General features: G+C 36.1%; 3 protein-coding genes and 1 long non-coding RNA gene across 11 annotated transcripts in view; 2 read left to right on the top strand and 2 right to left on the bottom strand.

Moving 5' to 3' along the window:
* Window positions 1-1502, top strand: part of ci-arfgap-11 (zinc finger protein Ci-ArfGAP-11) — a 29421-nt gene extending 27919 nt beyond the window's left edge. For 3 of the 4 annotated variants that reach the window (XM_026839606.1, XM_026839600.1, XM_026839602.1), the window contains one exon: window positions 874-1502. In XM_026839606.1, the coding sequence (XP_026695407.1) occupies window positions 874-957 (84 nt within the window). In that variant the 3' untranslated portion in view covers window positions 958-1502. The remainder of the gene's footprint in view (window positions 1-873) is intronic. The other variant, NM_001047990.1, reaches the window with a different exon arrangement.
* A 1058-nt stretch (window positions 1503-2560) lies between these two features.
* LOC100180240 (hexokinase-2-like) lies at window positions 2561-10517 on the bottom strand. 4 transcript variants are annotated; one of them, XM_009859429.3, is made up of 12 exons: window positions 10208-10517; window positions 9818-9980; window positions 9341-9501; window positions 9055-9174; window positions 8740-8835; window positions 8195-8294; window positions 7458-7641; window positions 6896-7051; window positions 6469-6510; window positions 6101-6237; window positions 3380-3630; window positions 2561-3251 (listed from the first exon to the last, which is right to left on the bottom strand). In XM_009859429.3, the coding sequence occupies exons 1-11, from the start codon at window positions 10256-10258 to the stop codon at window positions 3380-3382; spliced, it is 1461 nt and encodes a 486-aa protein (XP_009857731.1). In that variant the 5' UTR covers window positions 10259-10517; the 3' UTR covers window positions 2561-3251. The 4 variants fall into 4 exon arrangements, with proteins under 4 accessions (XP_009857731.1, XP_002132085.2, XP_009857732.1 ...); XM_002132049.5 differs by lacking the exon at window positions 8195-8294 and adding an exon at window positions 7862-7961; XM_009859430.3 differs by lacking the exon at window positions 6469-6510.
* Window positions 10518-11042: 525 nt separating this feature from the next.
* LOC113475813 lies at window positions 11043-11601 on the bottom strand. The gene is made up of 2 exons (XR_003397591.1): window positions 11422-11601; window positions 11043-11096 (listed from the first exon to the last, which is right to left on the bottom strand). It is a non-coding gene; the product is annotated as an uncharacterized LOC113475813 (long non-coding RNA).
* Window positions 11602-12816: 1215 nt separating this feature from the next.
* The window catches only part of LOC100184958, a 24910-nt gene continuing 19516 nt past the window's right edge, over window positions 12817-18210 (top strand). The window contains exons 1-10 of one of the 2 annotated variants that reach the window (XM_026840781.1): window positions 12817-13146; window positions 13611-14114; window positions 14230-14480; window positions 14775-14945; window positions 15408-15437; window positions 15726-15803; window positions 15891-15991; window positions 16214-16406; window positions 16953-17102; window positions 17491-17655. In XM_026840781.1, coding sequence (XP_026696582.1) covers window positions 12983-13146; window positions 13611-14114; window positions 14230-14480; window positions 14775-14945; window positions 15408-15437; window positions 15726-15803; window positions 15891-15991; window positions 16214-16406; window positions 16953-17102; window positions 17491-17655 — 1807 coding nt within the window. In that variant the 5' untranslated portion in view covers window positions 12817-12982. The remainder of the gene's footprint in view (window positions 13147-13610; window positions 14115-14229; window positions 14481-14774; window positions 14946-15407; window positions 15438-15725; window positions 15804-15890; window positions 15992-16213; window positions 16407-16952; window positions 17103-17490; window positions 17656-18210) is intronic. The other variant, XM_002132037.5, reaches the window with a different exon arrangement.

Below are 18210 nucleotides of genomic sequence, written 5' to 3'. Positions count from 1 at the left end.
TAGGGAATATGTAACCAAGGAAATTAGATTGAATGTCAATTAATGTATCTTGTTTTACCCCCACGTGAATTAGCAGCTTTAATAGTTCTTTATATGTTATTGGGTAATATAAGTGAATGTAATTATCTTACGCTCGCGGGGCGGGACACCTACAGTCGTTATGAAACGTATGTTCTGTTTCATATACCTCGCTCTTACATCTTTACGAGTTACCGCGTATGTAACTTCGTGGGTGTCAAACTATTTTGAGTATCGTCACAGTGTTAGTGATAACGCTCTTTATTCATTAGCGCCATGGTTAGCACGTCTGCATCCAACCCAAAGGTGGCGGGTTTAAGGCTTGTCGCAGCTATTATTGTGGGCGTTATCAGCCATACAACAAAAAATAATTACCCACTAAGTTACGTGGTAACTCGTGTAAGAGGTGTTTGAAACACTCTTGTTATAAAAACTGTCGTTGCCCCGTCACGCGAGGATAAAACAAGTTACATTTAATTATATCATCCAATAACATCTAAACTATTAAGGGTGTTAATTCAGGAACCTTTATGGGTATTATTTGATTTATTTACATTACCCAACTAATTCTAATAGATTATCCAAAGCAATTTCCGGAGATATTCTTATATATTAGTAATAACTTTATTAAGTCTATTTGATTACAACAGCAAAGATTAGGAAACGGAAATACGAGATGACAGAATGTAGCAAAAAATGTATTTAACGTAATAGGAGAGACAGAAAGAAGTTTTTATTATTATTATATTATTTCCTCAATATTTTGTTGATGATTTCCTAATTTGCATTACCGTGATGCACGATACTAGTAATAAAGGATTTTAAATAAATATGTTAACCATATTTTATTTCAAGGTTGGTCACGTGGAGCATCAGCCCCACCGGGTCGGGGTATTCCCCGTCAGTTTCGTTCATATTCTTAGTGACGGCGCCCCCTAGCGAAAACAGCTTTTATGAGTTACTTTTCAAGTGAACAAAATAATTTTGCAATTTATAGAAAATGACGTAACGAAGGCCTGTCTCTGTGACGTCACACTTAACCTGTATATTCCCCATATATGCTCGTATATATCATATTTACCCGTATATACCACGTGTTCATACTTTTGCTGCACTCTTGTTGAAGACCCCGCGTTTAAAGTGAATCTGACCAACGCTTGTATGTTATGAGTTCCCGTAACCAGTTCTTGCGCCAAGACACTCCCCCTCGTTTACATTTTACTGATACCGTATCTTAGTATCCGTGTTTAACCGTCAACTTGTATTCGTGTTTAACCGTCAACCTGCATATCTCTTGTATTGTGAAAAAAGGAAGACCAAGCGCCAGCCACGTTCATATGAGAAGCATTGTGCCAAACACACCCGAAGGCAACATAAACTCATTTTCTCTCTGGCGCGCTCTACTGGCCATACCATGTCGCTGTCAAGTGCAAATAACCTTTATTAACAACCAGAAGAAATAAATGCAAAAAAAAGAACTTTTATTTTTTGACACGTGTGAGCTCCTATAGACCCTTTTCGGCCAAACAGTTGTTCTTGTACTTTTTCGGATATCATTTTGAAACATCTCAATTCTCACATCTGTTGTTCAAAAACATGGTTTTACAGAAAGTAGAACAATTTTAGAATAACAGAAAGTAGCGAAGCCCGATGCGCACATACGCTAACTGGTATTCCCTTTCCGCTAGGTGGCGGAATGGAGCACTTTCTGCTCCAATCTGTTGTTTTAGCTCTCAAAAACGGCAGTAACTTTGTAGTGCGTGTAAATAATATGTTGGGACACAAAGCCGAGTCTAAAATTAACGTAACTGGATATTGTGTATGTGCGTGGCGGTTAGTGTGATTTGCAGGGCAACGACCTGGAATGCGCATACAATAGTAATGTATACCTTGAACAATAGACTATAAGTTACATAACACTTGGCGGGGGGGCACTTTTACAATAATCATAAAGGTTCTGTGGTAAAAAATAGATGTAAACAGTATGATTGTATGATATACGAGTAACCGTGCATGGTCTGGTATTTTTGTACATGGTAATTCAAGATTGTTGTGCTTGTGAAGTTTGTAGGCGTGAATCATAAGAGGCAACGCCCATTGTTGTCATTCCTTATGACGTGGAATATTTGTTGTGATTGTAATTTGCCTTTGTTTGATATAGTAGGATGGAGGAGGACGAGACAACTTTAGCACATAAACAAAAATCGTGTTTTAAACATTTGTTTTATAATTCTTTGTTTTTTTACCAAATTGAACGAGAAAATAAGTGAAAGTGTGTCCCATCTCACCCCCCCTACTATGTATCTATTATCTCTCTTATGGCTTAGTTTCTTGGAGTAACAATATAATGTGTACGTGCTACTTTGTGTCTTTCACCTATATAATATGTGCGTCACCGACAATGTACAATATCACGTAGGCTATACATCGTCATTTCATATCTTCTAAACTTCAATCAGTTTGCTTTCAAAAGACTTTCGTTAAAAGTCATTTATATTGTTGAAGGTAACTGAGTTGTTTATGAACGAAGTCACGATCAGCATTTACATTATTGTACTGTTGTATTGCTTTATTAATACACACAACACGTAAAAAGAAGCACAGCATATAGAAATGTAAAACTTGTCGTGGTATTATCGTGTGTATACAGATTTATAATTAATTGAACTACCATTAAGTTAAAAACTATAACACATATTATAGGGAAGTAGGCCAAGCGTATAAAACATTATAAACATTATAAGAAGAAGAATAAAGTGGGTTAGGAAAAGTTGCTGTTTGATAAGATTTATTAAAAATTTTATATATACAAAAAATAAAGTTAGTATATCACGCATAAACGGTGTGTATATATGTGTAATAATAATAATAAATAAAGTGTTTTGGTGCACAAGTGAGACACATTTATAGCAACACAGTCGATACCGAAGACACGAACAATTTTTAAAGTACAACATTTTATCTTGACAGTGAAACGGGTGGTACCATTGCTCTGGTACAGATTGGTTAATTTAGGTGATTTGAACCTGTTTTAAAAGAAGTGCAGTTAAGGTAAGAAGAGATAACTGCAAAGATTTTTAAGAATAATAACTTAGGTGACGGAATTGTTTATTCGAGTTGGAACTTAGTGCTGTTTTATGATCGTTATTGTATAGAAGGCCCTCAAAACGCGAAATCGTCGCAATTAAACTTGGAACGCGACGTACGCCGGTTCTCCTTGCAAAAATAATAACCTGTAGAACAAGAGATTTTGTTATAAATAAGAAATGAAGGTTCTATCTTCATGTCACAAGTCCACGTGCTTAAATATTTATTGCCTAGCAGTAATTTTACAAGCAAAGTGATAATTTTATGAGCTCACCTATTCGTCTGATCCAATCTTTCGTTGCGCAACAGCGGTAATAAGCGCGGCACCTTTGCCACTACCGTCATAAGACAGAGCAAAATGTACATCGACTCCAGCGCCGGCGCAGAGTTCGTCCACTTTTTCGGACATCATTTGACTAAAAGTCGGATGCTTCTTATACACTGTACCGTCCACACCCACAGTCATTCTAAGGGTTTCCCTGTCAGGATGATTCGCCTTGATTTTTCGTGCAACCGCTGCAATTCCTACAAAACAAAAATGGTCACCGTACTGCGCATACGAAATACATTTATTTAAATACGAAACTGCATTAAAGGTAACAGTGTGGGCTTATTTAAAAAATAACGAGAACTGTTTAATGATTAATCTGTTTACTGTTTTACTTTCACATAAACCAATATTGTCTAACAATTAAAATCGCCACGTCACAAAACACATTCCACGAATTACGATACAACGGTATGTATTGTTCGTAGCAAATATTTTGCATTCAAGTCCAACCGTTATCATACTGCTCATATTTGCTTATGTGTCTCAAGTATTAATGTTGTTTGCTTTATAAGTATTGTGGTGAGACTATAGCATCCAATAGCGTGGGAAATTCCAAAGTACAAAAACAGGAAGCGATTTGTAAATGGGCCTTTCCATTACGGCAGGATAAGGTTCGAAGGACGAACAGTATTTATAATTTGTTTGTTACGACGGTCCCGGGTTTATGATGTAACTGTTACGTCACAATTACTATAACTGTTTGTAGTCACCTAAGTCACGTAAAACGGACGCGTGATGTATCGGAGTTCGTTTGCAGTGTTACCGAATTTTAAACCGTCTACATAAACCATGCGCGATAGACGGCGATATTTTTTGCATTTGGAAACACTGCTGTCTAACTGGACGTAAAGAGAAAGGCAAAAACGATCTATTCGCGTTCGCTATTTTTGACGTCACAATGGGACGGTCACGCGGAGAATTTCAATGGCGCACGTAAGCAAGGTGACTTTGGTGACGTCACAATAGAAAACGTGATGGAATCGTGACGTAACTATGACGATGCGAATATGACGCAACACATATGACGTATAATTGGATGGTGCAATTAAAATCAGCTTAAATCTGAACGAAAAACATCATAACAATATATTTAGGCTTGCGAGACAACAAATTAAATACGGATGACGAGCCGCAGTATACGTGGTGACTAATTCCGATACGAACATACCGGAAAAACCGGTGAAACAGACTTGTTTAAAGCGCCTCCGGTCGCTTTGCGAGAGTTGTGTTAACGAAAATGGGCGGACCTGCGTGGACCAATCGTAGAGCGAGATTAGGAGGGCGACTCCTGCCGCTAGCCAATAGGAAGATAGCGGTGAACTAACAGCCGGAGCAGTACTTCGTAGAAGCATGACACAATAGTAAGGGGTTGGCCTGATTGGCGTTTGGTCGAATTTGGTGGTTTTGGGAGACTTTGCTAAAGATGGCGCGTGTTCAGTGAAGCGAGCGATGACGTTTGACGAAGTGGAAAGTTACGGGAAACTTTGGCATACGTTTGCCATTGGTGGCGCCCATATTGTCAAACCACGATTCTTTGTCGTTATTGCTTGGCAAATATTAGATAAGACTTTGATCTTTTAAAGCAGAGAACATTCCTCCGGCAGAGGCTTGTAATTAGTACGGTAAAGCTTTCTTATCAAGTCGAAGTTCATACTTTGCCCTCGGGATAAAGACAACGTATCGTTTCAGCGAAAACTGCAGCAGTGTGTCGGTTCAAACCGCGTCGCAAACATCGAACGTGAGAATGTTAATCGACCGCGCGGCTGCTACAGCGAAAATAGATAAAAGAAGCGTGTTTCGATAAGTGCCCGCCTTTTCCATTTAGTTCCCGAGAAAAAAGGGGCGTGGCAAAGCGGATGCGAGTTCGGGCTGCGACCCGATTGGCTGAATTCATGGGAGTGGTTCTTGGGTGTTTTCAGTTTATAAAAGATTTAGGCTGTGGCGAATAGCTGTTTAACATGCCAATATTAAGAAACGTAGTGGTTTGACTGGTTGCATACTTTTTACCTCGGGCGGTGGGCAACATTAGCAGTTACAGGAAGTTTCAACTTGGTTTCCTTTCCGTTTTTAACTTCTACGTTTTATTGTAAAATTAAAAACCATCGTATTTTTCCATTTCCACTCTTTTGTATTTTAATTGTACAATTCGTTTAAAGTTAAAGCTTTACAAATCTTCTATGAAAAGGATTTCTTTCGCGAAACCTTATACTGTTTTGATGAAGGTCGCCTAATTAACTTACACGCAACTGGTTTAATGCAAAACTTGACGCGCAGGGTGACGTGTTCATAAGCAGTCCCAGGTATGCACTATGAAGGTGTAATTAAATACTCTTTTTCGTAGAACGGTTCGTTCATTTTATGACGAGTAGATACATGGTTATATGCGTTACGTGTACTGTGCCGTAATAAGCGAAAGACCTACACTATTGGCTGGAAATTGATATAGTACTGAGAGGCGAGATGGTAGCGTACAGTTAGCACGTAACACCCCATATTTTTAAATCGTGTTTTAAACAGTTCACAACATTCTTTTAGAGTCACGAGTATATAATTTTTAAATATTAAATAATATTTGTTTACTACCAAATAAAACGATACAAGAGAATGAATACATGTCCCATCTCACCCCAACCTATTATATGTAAAGCAGAAATAATTGTTTACCTGCCGCACAAAGGTGCGCCGCTCTCCGTGAGACAGCTTTACAAACTTGAATGACAACTTCACAGTCGGCTCTCATGGCTCCAATGCCAAGGTTGGCAAGAATGTTTTGAACTGCTGTCATGCCGCTTGGTATTGCACTGGTGAAACAGTAAGGATTAGAAACACTTTACACGCTTTATTATCCGGTTACGTCTAACCATGCAATAAATGGGTGGCGAAATTGAATGCAGTGAGGTTAATATTAGAGCATATTGCCAGCAAAACGCTGGTGGACGGCGTTATGTAATTAAATGCATTATGATACATAAATACACCATTATACAGCATGCTTTATTAATTGATGTCACCCAGAAAGGCATGCCACTTACTCTAATATGTGCTCCTTTTTGGGAAAAGCATTCTTTGAGACACTTTATGAAAAACATACAACATAAACAAGTTAGAAAAAGATATTAACATATGTTCCACGTTATATGCAACTGTGCAGCCTACAAGAGCACACTGACAGCCACTTAAGCAACCTAGGTAGCTTTGCCGTGATGAGCATAACAAATGAAAAAGATACAACTACAACTTAAACACGCATGCAAACTGTCACAGTTACTTTTGACCAGGTGAAGTTAGATAAGTTAAATATGTATTCAAACAACTATATTTAGTAATTTCATGCAACAATCAACGCTGATTGCTACTTTCATAAATCTTATAATTTAACCTTAAAATTTAGATATAAGTGCAACTTATCAAATTTAAACAAAATAAAATTTAAACTTTAGTATTAGATTTAATATTCACCTTTCAATTTGGGAAACATAAGAAGTTTGGAAGGTACCGGGTGTTTTTAAAGCTTCTGATGTTTCACCGCCAAACAGAAGGCCGTCTTCAGTTAATTTAACTAACACAAGTCTCACTATTTCACCCATGTACATTCCGCTGATCATTTTCTCATACCTGCAACAAAAACATTAAAATATTAATTCACAAAATATAATTCAAAGGGTACAAAGTAAAAGTTGTTAACACTATATAATTTTTTTTATTTAATTAAAAACAAAGATGGGCGGTTTTATAATTATGTCGTGACCAGAGTCTGGCTGTTTGTGCTAAAGTTAATCAGTCATGTTTTTGAGTAAGGTCTGCCTGTGCATGTCTAGACCAAGTGCCTAAGTGGCTAGGTGCATTATAAGAAATGTCGGGTTCAATGCTTCATTCGGCTGGCTTTGTGTGCATACATTAATAGCATTATTTTAACAACACAATCTAATCCTTGTGGGTAAGAATACGCAGCTTGGCATACAATGCGTCCTAGGATTTATGCCGGGATTGGCACATTACCGCTTCAACAACAGATACTTACAGTTGTTTTCCACTGTTGAGTGAGTTTTCATCAACATGGACATCATATTCGTTTCTATAATCTGAAAGTGCGCCATCGTCCCCAAATGCCCCCCATTCCATGTTAATGCACATACCCCCCTTGTTACTGTCCAACCTTTCAATGTTCGACATCTTCTCCATGTAACAAGCATTGGAACCAGTTCCTATAGAAAGCAGAGTGTAACTACAAACATGAAGACAATAAACTTGTGCTCATGTTTCTTAAATTCTACACCAATGAAAAGAAACGTATTCATGCGTAGTACCGTACACTTTAAAACAAAAAAAAACAAAAAACACTTGGCTACATACCTAAAAAAAAAATGAATCACCAAAAATAAAACGCATGCAAAAACAGAATTAGCAGTTAGAATAGATTATTACCAACAATGAGGCCAATCATACACTCTTGGTCATCAAAAGCACATGAAGTCATTGTCCCAACTGTATCATTTACTACAGCAATGATGTCCACATCCAAATCCTTTAAACCCGAAAACCAAAATTAAGTTTTCAATACAAATCTACAACCCATGTTTCCCAGCGTTCTTTCCCCCCCCCCCCCCCCCCCTTTCATTTAAAATTTTCCTGTTTACTCCCATGTTAACATTGCTAACATGCAAGTGATTTGTCATGCAGGTTTAGTATGTTAGTGATTAGAAAGGATGAAAAGATCCACAAGCTACAACATGCACATAAGCCGCAACTATTCCGTACCAACAATTAGTCCAATCTGTGTATCTTTATGTGCGTGTGCACAAGACATCAATGTTCCAACAGTGTCATTTACAACAGCCACAAGGTTGCATTTGAAATCCTACAAAGGTGTGAAAGGTGGTGACTTTGCTGTTTACTACACTAAACCTGTATGTCAAGCTATGTATTGCATGTATTTACATGCATTCACAATAACATAGACGACAAATCACATGAATACGAGTGGTTTCATATTTAACTGACCACAGTTGTATGATTAATATTACTGTGTTGTACTCTATACAAATACACACATGCATTGAGTGCTTGGGTATTTTGAAATTTAAATTTTGTAAAGGCAATGAACCCTGGGAAACATGGGGTTAAAACATATACTAAACATACTTAATTGTTGTGGTAACATATACATTATTATGGCTAGTTTTACAATGTATATATAGTTGAAACTAAAATACAGATAACAAAATTATTATTGATATAGCCCATAGTATACACTAAAAACAATTATCAGCCTTAAAACAACCCAAAACAGTTCAAAATCTTACCCCTCTTTTATCGATAGCAGTCTTCAACATTTTGACAATGTCTTTTCCAACAACATTAGATGCACTAAAACCTTTTGTCCAAGTTATAAGTGTTGCCTGGAAAAGAATATTTCCATTATACACCATCTTCGATAATGTTTTGGAAGAGATATATAAAAAGTATGAATGAATGCAAATTGCTTTCTCCTTGCCTAGCCGGAAAACGTGCCACAAGTAACCATGTATGTTACTTGATAATTTTTTAAGACATTATGTACTGTAATAATGTCTTAAATTTGAGATATAACTGTTAGATATTTAGGTAGAGGCACTTACATGGTCAAGACCATCTTGCTTGCAAGGAAATGAAAATGTGAAACCAACAGGTAGTTTGTGGTCCAAGAGGTCAAGTTTCTTCAAGAAGTCAGCCATACATAACGCAATGTGGTCAAAAAGCTGAAGCACAAAAATTGTTATTAGTTTTTATAAGGTTTATATTAATAAGACAGCGTCCACTCTTTAGAATATATTTGTGTTTTGTTCATACGGGTAAACGTGGGTCCTAGGATATTAGGCCAGGGCTAATTCAAGTTGATTGAAAAATAAAATAAACTGTGCATACCTCATCTCCTTTCCCAGTGATAACATTCTCGGGCATGCGGTAGATCTGGCTGTCCATTTCTATTTTGGGTTGGCCGTTAATTTCATCGGCTTCTTTGATTTTTACCAGGAGGACACGAAAGTTGGTTCCTCCAAGATCGAGAGCCAAAAATTGACCACGTTCTGTCAAAACATAAATGTTTAGTGGAAACCACAAGAGCAATAAGAAAAAAGAAAGCATTTAAATCCATTTAGCTCAACTAAAATCCAAACTATTTGGTAACTTGTAAGCTATTACGAGGTGTATGAAACAGAACACCCGTGGGAAAAACAACTGTAGTTTTCCAGCCACACGAGGATAAAGCAAGTTACATTCATTTATTCAACCAATAGTTTCTCATATGATTCTTGTACTTTTAGTTATATGGCTTCATTCGTAACTCCATCCTTAAGCAGCATCTGATTCAACCTAATAAACAGTTTAATTCAATCTACCAACCTGTTCCATCTGGCAATGATTTAACATAGGATGGGATCATTTTAACTGTGGCATCCTCATTTGTGTCTTTGCCCAACCCCTTCACCATTTCTTTGATCATTTTTTCCATGATTTTGGTCAGTTGTTGATTAGACAGGTTGAGTTCATCAAGTGTGAGTTTGACCTGAAAGTTTTTTGTTTTCAAATGAATACAAGTAGAAACTATAAGTTCATTATATAGTTTTAGCAAAAGTAAGTTTTAATACCTACTGTTGTTGCCAGGCATATTTTATATGTATGAAACCCATCTGGCAAATTTGAGTACCAACGCCAACATCAAAACGTTGACATGTACATTATTTTGTTAGGAAAACTTCAAAGGTTTATTATTTGTGAAGTTTTAATTCTCACCTTTTGGTCAACGGTGGCCGTAGAAAGATCGTGTGTGCTTGAGCAAGGCATTTTTGTTGTTGTCTTGGTAATAATAAATAGTAAAGTCGCAAGTACTTAGTTTACGTTCGCTTGTATATCTTATACTGCCGAAATACATTAAAATAATATTTTAACTCAAGAAATTCGCCGAGCCCTTTACTAATATTACACAGACTTCGACATACGCTAATTGAAAAATACTTTAACTTGCCGAAAGCAAACATACTGAAACAAAGTACGTGCGTTAACAGCATAGTACACCTCGAACTCGCAAACAAATTAAACTACAAACTACGTGACAGTAAAACTACTATGACATGGTAGGCGTATACCCGGGCCTTATATATGTGTAACGTCACTGTGGGTGTGTTGAGTAATTCAACCAATCAGCTAACTTGTACGGCCCCGCCTCCTCTTGCTTTTCTCTTTCTATATCTTTCTCCCTGTTACTTTATATAACAAGACCAAAGTGTATCCCCGAGGGTATATGCCTCTGACGTAGTAACATACATTTTAATTCAGAAAATGACCTCTGTAAGAGGCCATAGCAAGCGATACAGTTACGTCATTACTATACTACCCGTTCTGCACGGTAAAACATTATATCCGTTATCGAGACATGCAATAACTACATCCTAATTTCCGGCGTAAGTAACCGCGTTATACACAGCAAAGTACGAAGGCCTACTTGATTATTGCTTTGTAAAAAGTAGAATACCAATATGATTAGAAACCGTGGTGTTTAAAGGTACCCATAAAATAACAAAAAAAAACAATAAAGAAATTTGCAACCAAACGGAAATCGTTATAAAACATTGTTGGCCAAACTGAGGCGTCTGCCAACCGCAGCCCAGCCACTTTGTATACTCTATAAAAAGCATATATATATATCAATTATAACTTAATTCATTGTTTAATTACCTAAATATGTGGGTTGTCTAAATTGTCAAACATACATAAAACAAAACAAAAAATCCCTCCAAAAAACAATCATCCACAAAGTTACATTCCTGGTAACTCAAAAGCTGCCACGAAGTGTATGAAACAGAACACCTGTGTTACAACGACTGCTGTTTCCCACCAGGTGAGGATAAAACAAGTTACATTTTTTTGAATAGCCTAGTACTAAATTGTAATAGGGTTTTTACTATTATAAAAATATATGGAGTCAGGGCACACTTATGTTCACTTACCGAAGTCTTGGGTCTGTCACAGCCATAACATCGTCTGAGCGACCCATTTTAGCTGTGCAGCAAGGATGGTATTCAGTGAGTGTGAAAAATCGTGCCACACATTCGTAGTATGCGTCACTTCTGTAATTATAAAGTATTTTTTGGTAAAATGTAGTGATTATAAAGTAGGGCTCTTCGCCGCTATCATTGTGGGCGTATGTGTTCTTGGGCAAAACACTTAACGGCAATTGCTCCAACCCATTGGTCACTAATACATAAAAAAATACATAAAAAAATATTATAACAATCCCCCAAAAACAATCACCCACAAAGTAACATGCATGGTAACTTGTAAGCGTCACAAGGTGTATCAAACAGAACACCCGTGTTATAAAGGCTGTCGTTTTCTTGGCACACCAGGGTAAATAAGTTACATTTATTTATTTATTTATTAATAAAGTACTAAACCCTGTCACATTTTGAAAGCATGTATTATGTACTAAGAATTAATTGGCAAAACAACAACAAATTTGTCTTATTGTTACACACATTACGAAAATTTGATGAAACTGCCATGTCATTGACAAAATAAACGTGTATTTTCTGTGTTTTTTTATGTATTTCCTGTTTACTGAAATGAGTCAAATGACTCACAGACACGCATATGATTATTATGAGGCTGTAACACAAGTAATAATGCCATCAAGAAAAAACCACAAATAAAAAAAAATACATTTACAACCAAATCTGTTATATGTATTTTAATGTTTTTATCATGCATGGTAAAGACCAACTGTGGGCAACATTGTAGAAAGAACGACACAAATTTATAAAAAAGTACATTTATTACCAATTCTTTAATAATTTAAATATGTCGTTTTCCTATTGTTTTTATTTATATGGCAACGTTTAAATAGTATTGTGTTAGTAGTATAGATAAGAGTCCTAGAAACACATCTATGGCTCTGATATAGATGTATGTACCGCTGCTTCCAACGAGATTAAAACCATTTTATCTCTTTGGCTGCTTCATATTACACGAAATAGCTGTTTTATTTACGTGGCTCTTTAACCCCACCTCACGGTAAACAAAAATGCTTTCAAAATCGCAGGCAAACAAAAAGTGTAAGATCTATGATTTCTTAAAATACAGATACCTAATTTTTAGATTTATGTACAATTGTATAAGCTATTAAAATAGATATAGGCACATAAATGCAATCTTTGCTACTGTACTAATCATAATTTAAAAGCCTTCACAGTTCACATATACCATTTATTAATCGATATAATGATGTGTACATAGAAAGTTTTAAGAATTATACCCATACATGCATTACAATTTTTACCTATTTTGTTTCCAAAAAAAGGTATAAACTTCAACATGCTCTAGCGACCCCTATCAAATTAATATTCGATTTTAAATAAGGGAAGTACCCTTGCTGAAAAGTCGAGTTTCGCATTCGTAGGAGACTAGGAGTTTCCGGTATTTGATTTAACTTGTGGGTGTTGTTTAAAAGCTTGGATGATCTAGCAAGCTAGTGATACTACATCAAGATTACCTGTTAAAAAACAGCGCAGTATGGATGCTATTGATAAATATACTTCAAACCGTCATGAGAGCAGAATCGGCAGCGGTGGATACGGAGTCGTTCGACTTTGTCATCATAAAACTCGTGGCAAGGTTGCCGTGAAATGTACATTGGTGGATGTTAAGATCCGTCCTTCTGAAGAATTTTTTGAAAAGTAAGTGTTTATAGCATACATACAAATTAGTTTATTCAGTTTAAAACTAATTAAACTATTATATGTGTATGGGTGCCAGTGAAGAAACCCCCCTACCTTATCTGTTAACCACTAACCCATAACTACTAACCTCTATAACCAATAACCCCTTACTATTACCGGCTAAGGCTAAGGGGTTCAAGGCTTGTCGCTGCTAGCCTTCTACCATTGTGTTCGCATGTGTCCTTGCGCAAGACACTTAACGACAATTGCTCCAACCCAGTGGGCACAAATGGGTTGTCTAAAATTTCGGCCACACATAAAAACAAATACCCACAAAGTTATATGCATGGTAACTCGTAAGCGGGCACAAGGTGTATGAAACAGAATACCTGCATTATAAAGTTTTCCCACCACACAAGGATAAATTAATTTACATTTGCTCTTATGGAAAATATAAGTTATTACCTATTTTAACCAAACAGGATTGAAAGAGAAGCTGATTTCCTAACAAAGTTTGATCATAAGAATATTATCAAATTTCTTGAGTCCGTTCGTTGGTCTACTGGGGAAAAAGTTAATTTGGGTTTGGTGGTGGAATACATGGAGCATGGTAACCTACAAGGTTTGTTGGAAAGTGAACTCAGGACTAATTCCACAGAAGATATAGAGAAAAGGGAATTGAAGTGGGGCTTAAGGCTAAGAATCTTGCATGAGGTATGCGAGGGCCTTGTTTATTTGCATGGCTATAAAAAGGGTTGCACTCATGGAGATATAAAACCTGAGAATATTCTTCTGGATGAACAGCTTCATGCCAAGATTGCTGATTTTGGCACTGCAGAGTTTATACTGTCTACTCAAGCAAGTTGTCATACTACTTCCAACAGTAATCCACAAGGTCAAGGTTTAGGACACACACTTGCATATGTTGCTTCAGAAGTATTGAAAAAATGCCTGGCTGTGAAGAAACCATCTTCTGACATGTTCAGGTATCTTTAAAAGAAACATATAAAGTCATTCAATCTGTGGGGATTTTAACGTTAAAATCTAGCTGTTAACATATTTACTAATGCTTGTATCAATTTTAATTTATATCATTTTTAGCTTTGGAAGTCTAGCATATGAAGTAGCAACCCGTCAACACCCATGGGAAGGAGCCAAGGTGGATCCTAAAATGATAACTCAACTAATCCAACAAGGAGTGCATCCCACACCCCAAGACAAATTCGAAGAATATCTGGATGAAAATAAAGACGCCTTCACAGTCAAGGAGGGTGAAATTTTAGAGAAATTAACAAAAGTGTTGGAGAAGTGTTGGTATAAAAACCCCAAAGAAAGAATCACTTCCAAGCAAGGTATATTAACATTATTAACATTTGATGCTTGATCAAATTCTACTTTCAGTCATTTATATAAAATGGTATTTGAAAGATAGTGTAAACTTCAGTTCATTAATAATAAATTTGTGTTATCCAGAAAGTTGATCATTATACTACTGTGTTTTGCTAACAAGGTCATACTTTTAAAGTTTGCAAATAGAAAAGAATAAGTTCGAACATTCTAAACTGTGTTTTTATTTTAATGGTTATGCCATACAATTTTTAACATATGGTTGAATTAAGTTCAAAACACTTTACTTTACTGTTTAGCATTGGCAGCTGTGAAAGAACTTATTCAACTTAATGGTGAAAATGAGGTGGATATTGCTTGCCACGTTAAAGAGATAATTGAAGAGAAAAAAAAATCTCTTCCTGCCCCTACAAAGAAAGCACACCAGATTCCATTAAAGTTGTTCAGTTCTCCTTATGATACTGTTATTGGTAAGGTTAAATTTTAAGTATTAACACTAATATTGCTGCTTAGTCTCAATTCCTTTTTTTTCATTTTAATTAAATATTTGCACGACCCTAAACCCAACAGCGGTGCTTTTTAACAAATATTTAAATAAAACGAATTGCTATGTAACACCCATGCTTTTTAACCAATGCTTTTCCATTATTTTCCATAAAGTGTTATAATGACTGTTGTTTTGCTGCTGTTAATTCTAATCACTTTGCTCTCTTGAATAAATTTAATTCTTGTTCTTCTAATAGAAAAGATAAACAAAACATAATGTTATGAATATGATGTAAAAAAGTAATCTGGTAAAATAAATTACAATTTTTGTACTATAACCAGAACTGCAATTACAAATATTTGTAGCAAACTGTTACCGACAACTTGGCGTTATGTTTCAAATTGTAGTATTTTTATTATTCTAAAAACTATGTTTCTTTTTATAGATGATAACCTTCCGCCCAGATACCAAGAAGGTTTGTTTTTGTTGTTTGTTATTTTGTGTTTCATGTTAATTTTTATCTGTTTGTTTTCATATAAATGCATAAGTTAGGAACAAAGAAGTGTCAAATTATATGTTTTGTTTTTAGATTTTTATTATTAGAAAATAGAAAAGTGCTTCGGTAATTTTTAATTGCGTGGAACATAAATCTGTTGCAGTTTAGTTCAAAAATGAGTTAACCTTATTCAAAAACCTAACAATCCTTTTTAAGGCCACCAATAAATTATAAACATGTTTAAAGTAATAATTAAAGCATTCTTAGATGCGCCGTTTGTACCACCAACGCCAACCACAGCAAGCTCTGGACCACAGAGAAAACTTACAGACTCACAAATATCAGGTATTTACAGCAGTTGTTTTCTGTTTTTTTGTATTTATATCAATAGCCTACTCCTTGTGTACTTTAAAATTTAATTTTTTTGTGCAGAACTAAAGAGCTCACTTTTCATGGTTGGTGGTCACGCATCTAATGTGATAAAACAAGTGTTCAAATTTACACCTAACCTCAGGCGGCTGAAAGAATTTACGGTGAAGCATAAGACTTTAATAAAGTTGGTTTCATATTACAGTTGGTAACACACCAAGCTATAGTGGGTATGGATAGGATGTGGTGACCAACTTAGTTTAACAGCCCCCTTGTTATAACGACTGTCATAACACCCTTGTTATAACAACTGTCGTTTCCTACCCTGCAAGCATAAAGTAAGATACATTCATTCATAATATAAAGTCTAAATTTCTTGTTGTCAGAAATTAACACAGAAACGATGTGAGTGTGTTGCCCTGCAACTTGGAAGTAAACTATGTGTGTTTGGTGGTGTGATGGGTGCTCACGCACTTAACACAGTCGAGTGCCTTGATCTTAGTGTGAGCAATTCTTCTTGGGAAAGTCTTGCCCCGATGCATGAGTGCAGGTATCAGGCAGCTGCAACTGTATTGAAGGGTGATCTATCTTTTATATTTGATTTTATTTTTGATATTTATCTTTTTATATATTATGTTTTATCTTTTTTATTTCATTTTATTTCTTGCACCATACTTGGAGTCTTGGACCATGATACAGATTGGCATCATGGTAAGGTGCTTAGTTGGAGTGTTTGCATCTTAACTACAAGGTACCATGTTTAATGTCCAATGCTGCTACTATTTTTGGATGTATGAGTATGCTTGGAACAGACACTATATATTCGAAAACCCTAACCCCTAATACTCTCAAATAAATTCATGTTATTTTATGTTTTATTTTATTTATGGTGCTGAGAGTGCTTGCCCTAATGGCACACATTCAATGCTGAATGCTGCTACCATGTTGTGGATGTGTGGTTTGGCAAGACACTTTATAAGCCAAAACTCCTCACATTTAAAGTAAAATACATCTGTGGTAACTCGTAAGAGGGCACGAGGTGTATAAAATATAACACAGTGTTACAATGACTGCCGTTGCCAAACATGTTAGTTTGAATCTAATTTTCCATGTTTTTTTTTACAGGAAAAGTTTACATGTTTGGTGGAAAGAATGAAAAAGATGAAATATTGAACTCAATTGAGGTTTACGATGTACTCACCAACGAGTGGACGATGTTGAAACAAAAGTTGACTGAGAGAAGATATGGACATGTTGTGTTTTCTCTTCATGAAGGTGCTTACACTATTACAGGATTGAATGAATACTATAGATTATTTTGCGCACATGAAATTGTACGGACAGTGGTTATAACACAGGTGTTCTGTTTCATACACCTCGTGCCCAATCATGAGTTACCATGTATGCAACTTTGTGGGTTATTTTTATGTATGGGGGATTAAGACAACCCATTATGGGCTTCTGCGTTGGAGCAATTGTTGTTTTGCCAAAGAACATACACGCACACAATGGTGGTTGTTTCAAGCCTTGAACCTGTATCTTCTGGTCAGAGTTGTGCACTCTAACCAAAGTTGCACATTCCTGGATAATGATTAAATGGATAATTTTTTAAATGATGAAATGGATAATTTTGTTTAATTGCTTATTATAATTCTTGAAACAGAATTCATTGCTTGCTTTGGTGGCAAAAACTACAAAGGAGAACCACTAGACACTGCAGACCTCTTCCATCCTGGAAACAAAACTGTGACACCTTATGACAAACCTATGCCAGAAAAACGCAGTGAAATGGCTTTGGTCTGTTTAGATGAACATGTCCTACTTTTAGGTTAGTAGTTTTAAACAATATGATTAGTTGTTGTATCATTTTACTCACACAGTAGGCAATTCAAAGGACTCTACATCATCATACAGTTTTGTAGGATTTTTTTCCAATAATACCCAATTTGTATAACCCATTAGGCCATTAGTGAACCACTGGGTTGAAGTAATAACCAAGTCTTATTCACCTAAACGTAGTAGAAGCAATTAAATGTGAACCCAGTATCTTCTGACCTCTGGTTTTTAACCCAATACCCTCTAACCACCTTAACAAGTCTTGTATCCATTCAGGTAATAAGGCCAAAAAAATAGGTACATTTAAATAATCTTCAACGGCTCATCTGGTATGAAAAAATGTCATCCGGCAAGACTTTGTCAGGGAATGTCAAGCGTCTTAAAATACACTGCGCTTTTTCATACCAGATGAGCCATTAAAAGATTATTTACATTATGCCTGGTAGCAGTAGTAACAGAATATTCACCCGGCGCCGTGGCGTAGTGGTTAGCGCGCCTGCCTGTAACCATTAAGTAATGGGTTCAAGGCTCGTCGCTGCTACCATTG

This window comes from Ciona intestinalis, chromosome 2 (assembly GCF_000224145.3).
Source record: "Ciona intestinalis chromosome 2, KH, whole genome shotgun sequence".
NCBI lineage: Eukaryota > Metazoa > Chordata > Ascidiacea > Phlebobranchia > Cionidae > Ciona > Ciona intestinalis.
The sequence above is the reverse complement of the archived record's forward strand: the minus strand, read 5'-3'. Positions and strand labels throughout refer to the sequence as shown.

Excerpts from the sequence above, each read along its gene's own strand:
- LOC100180240 (XM_009859429.3), bottom strand. The coding sequence starts at position 10,258 with ATGCCTTGCTCAAGCACACACGATCTTTCTACGGCCACCGTTGACCAA. Across the intron at positions 9,981-10,207 it reads CGGCCACCGTTGACCAAAAG|GTCAAACTCACACTTGATGA; the intron begins GTGAGAATTAAA and ends AAAAACTTTCAG. Across the intron at positions 3,631-6,100 it reads GGCGCACCTTTGTGCGGCAG|GAATTGCAGCGGTTGCACGA; the intron begins GTAAACAATTAT and ends TTTGTTTTGTAG.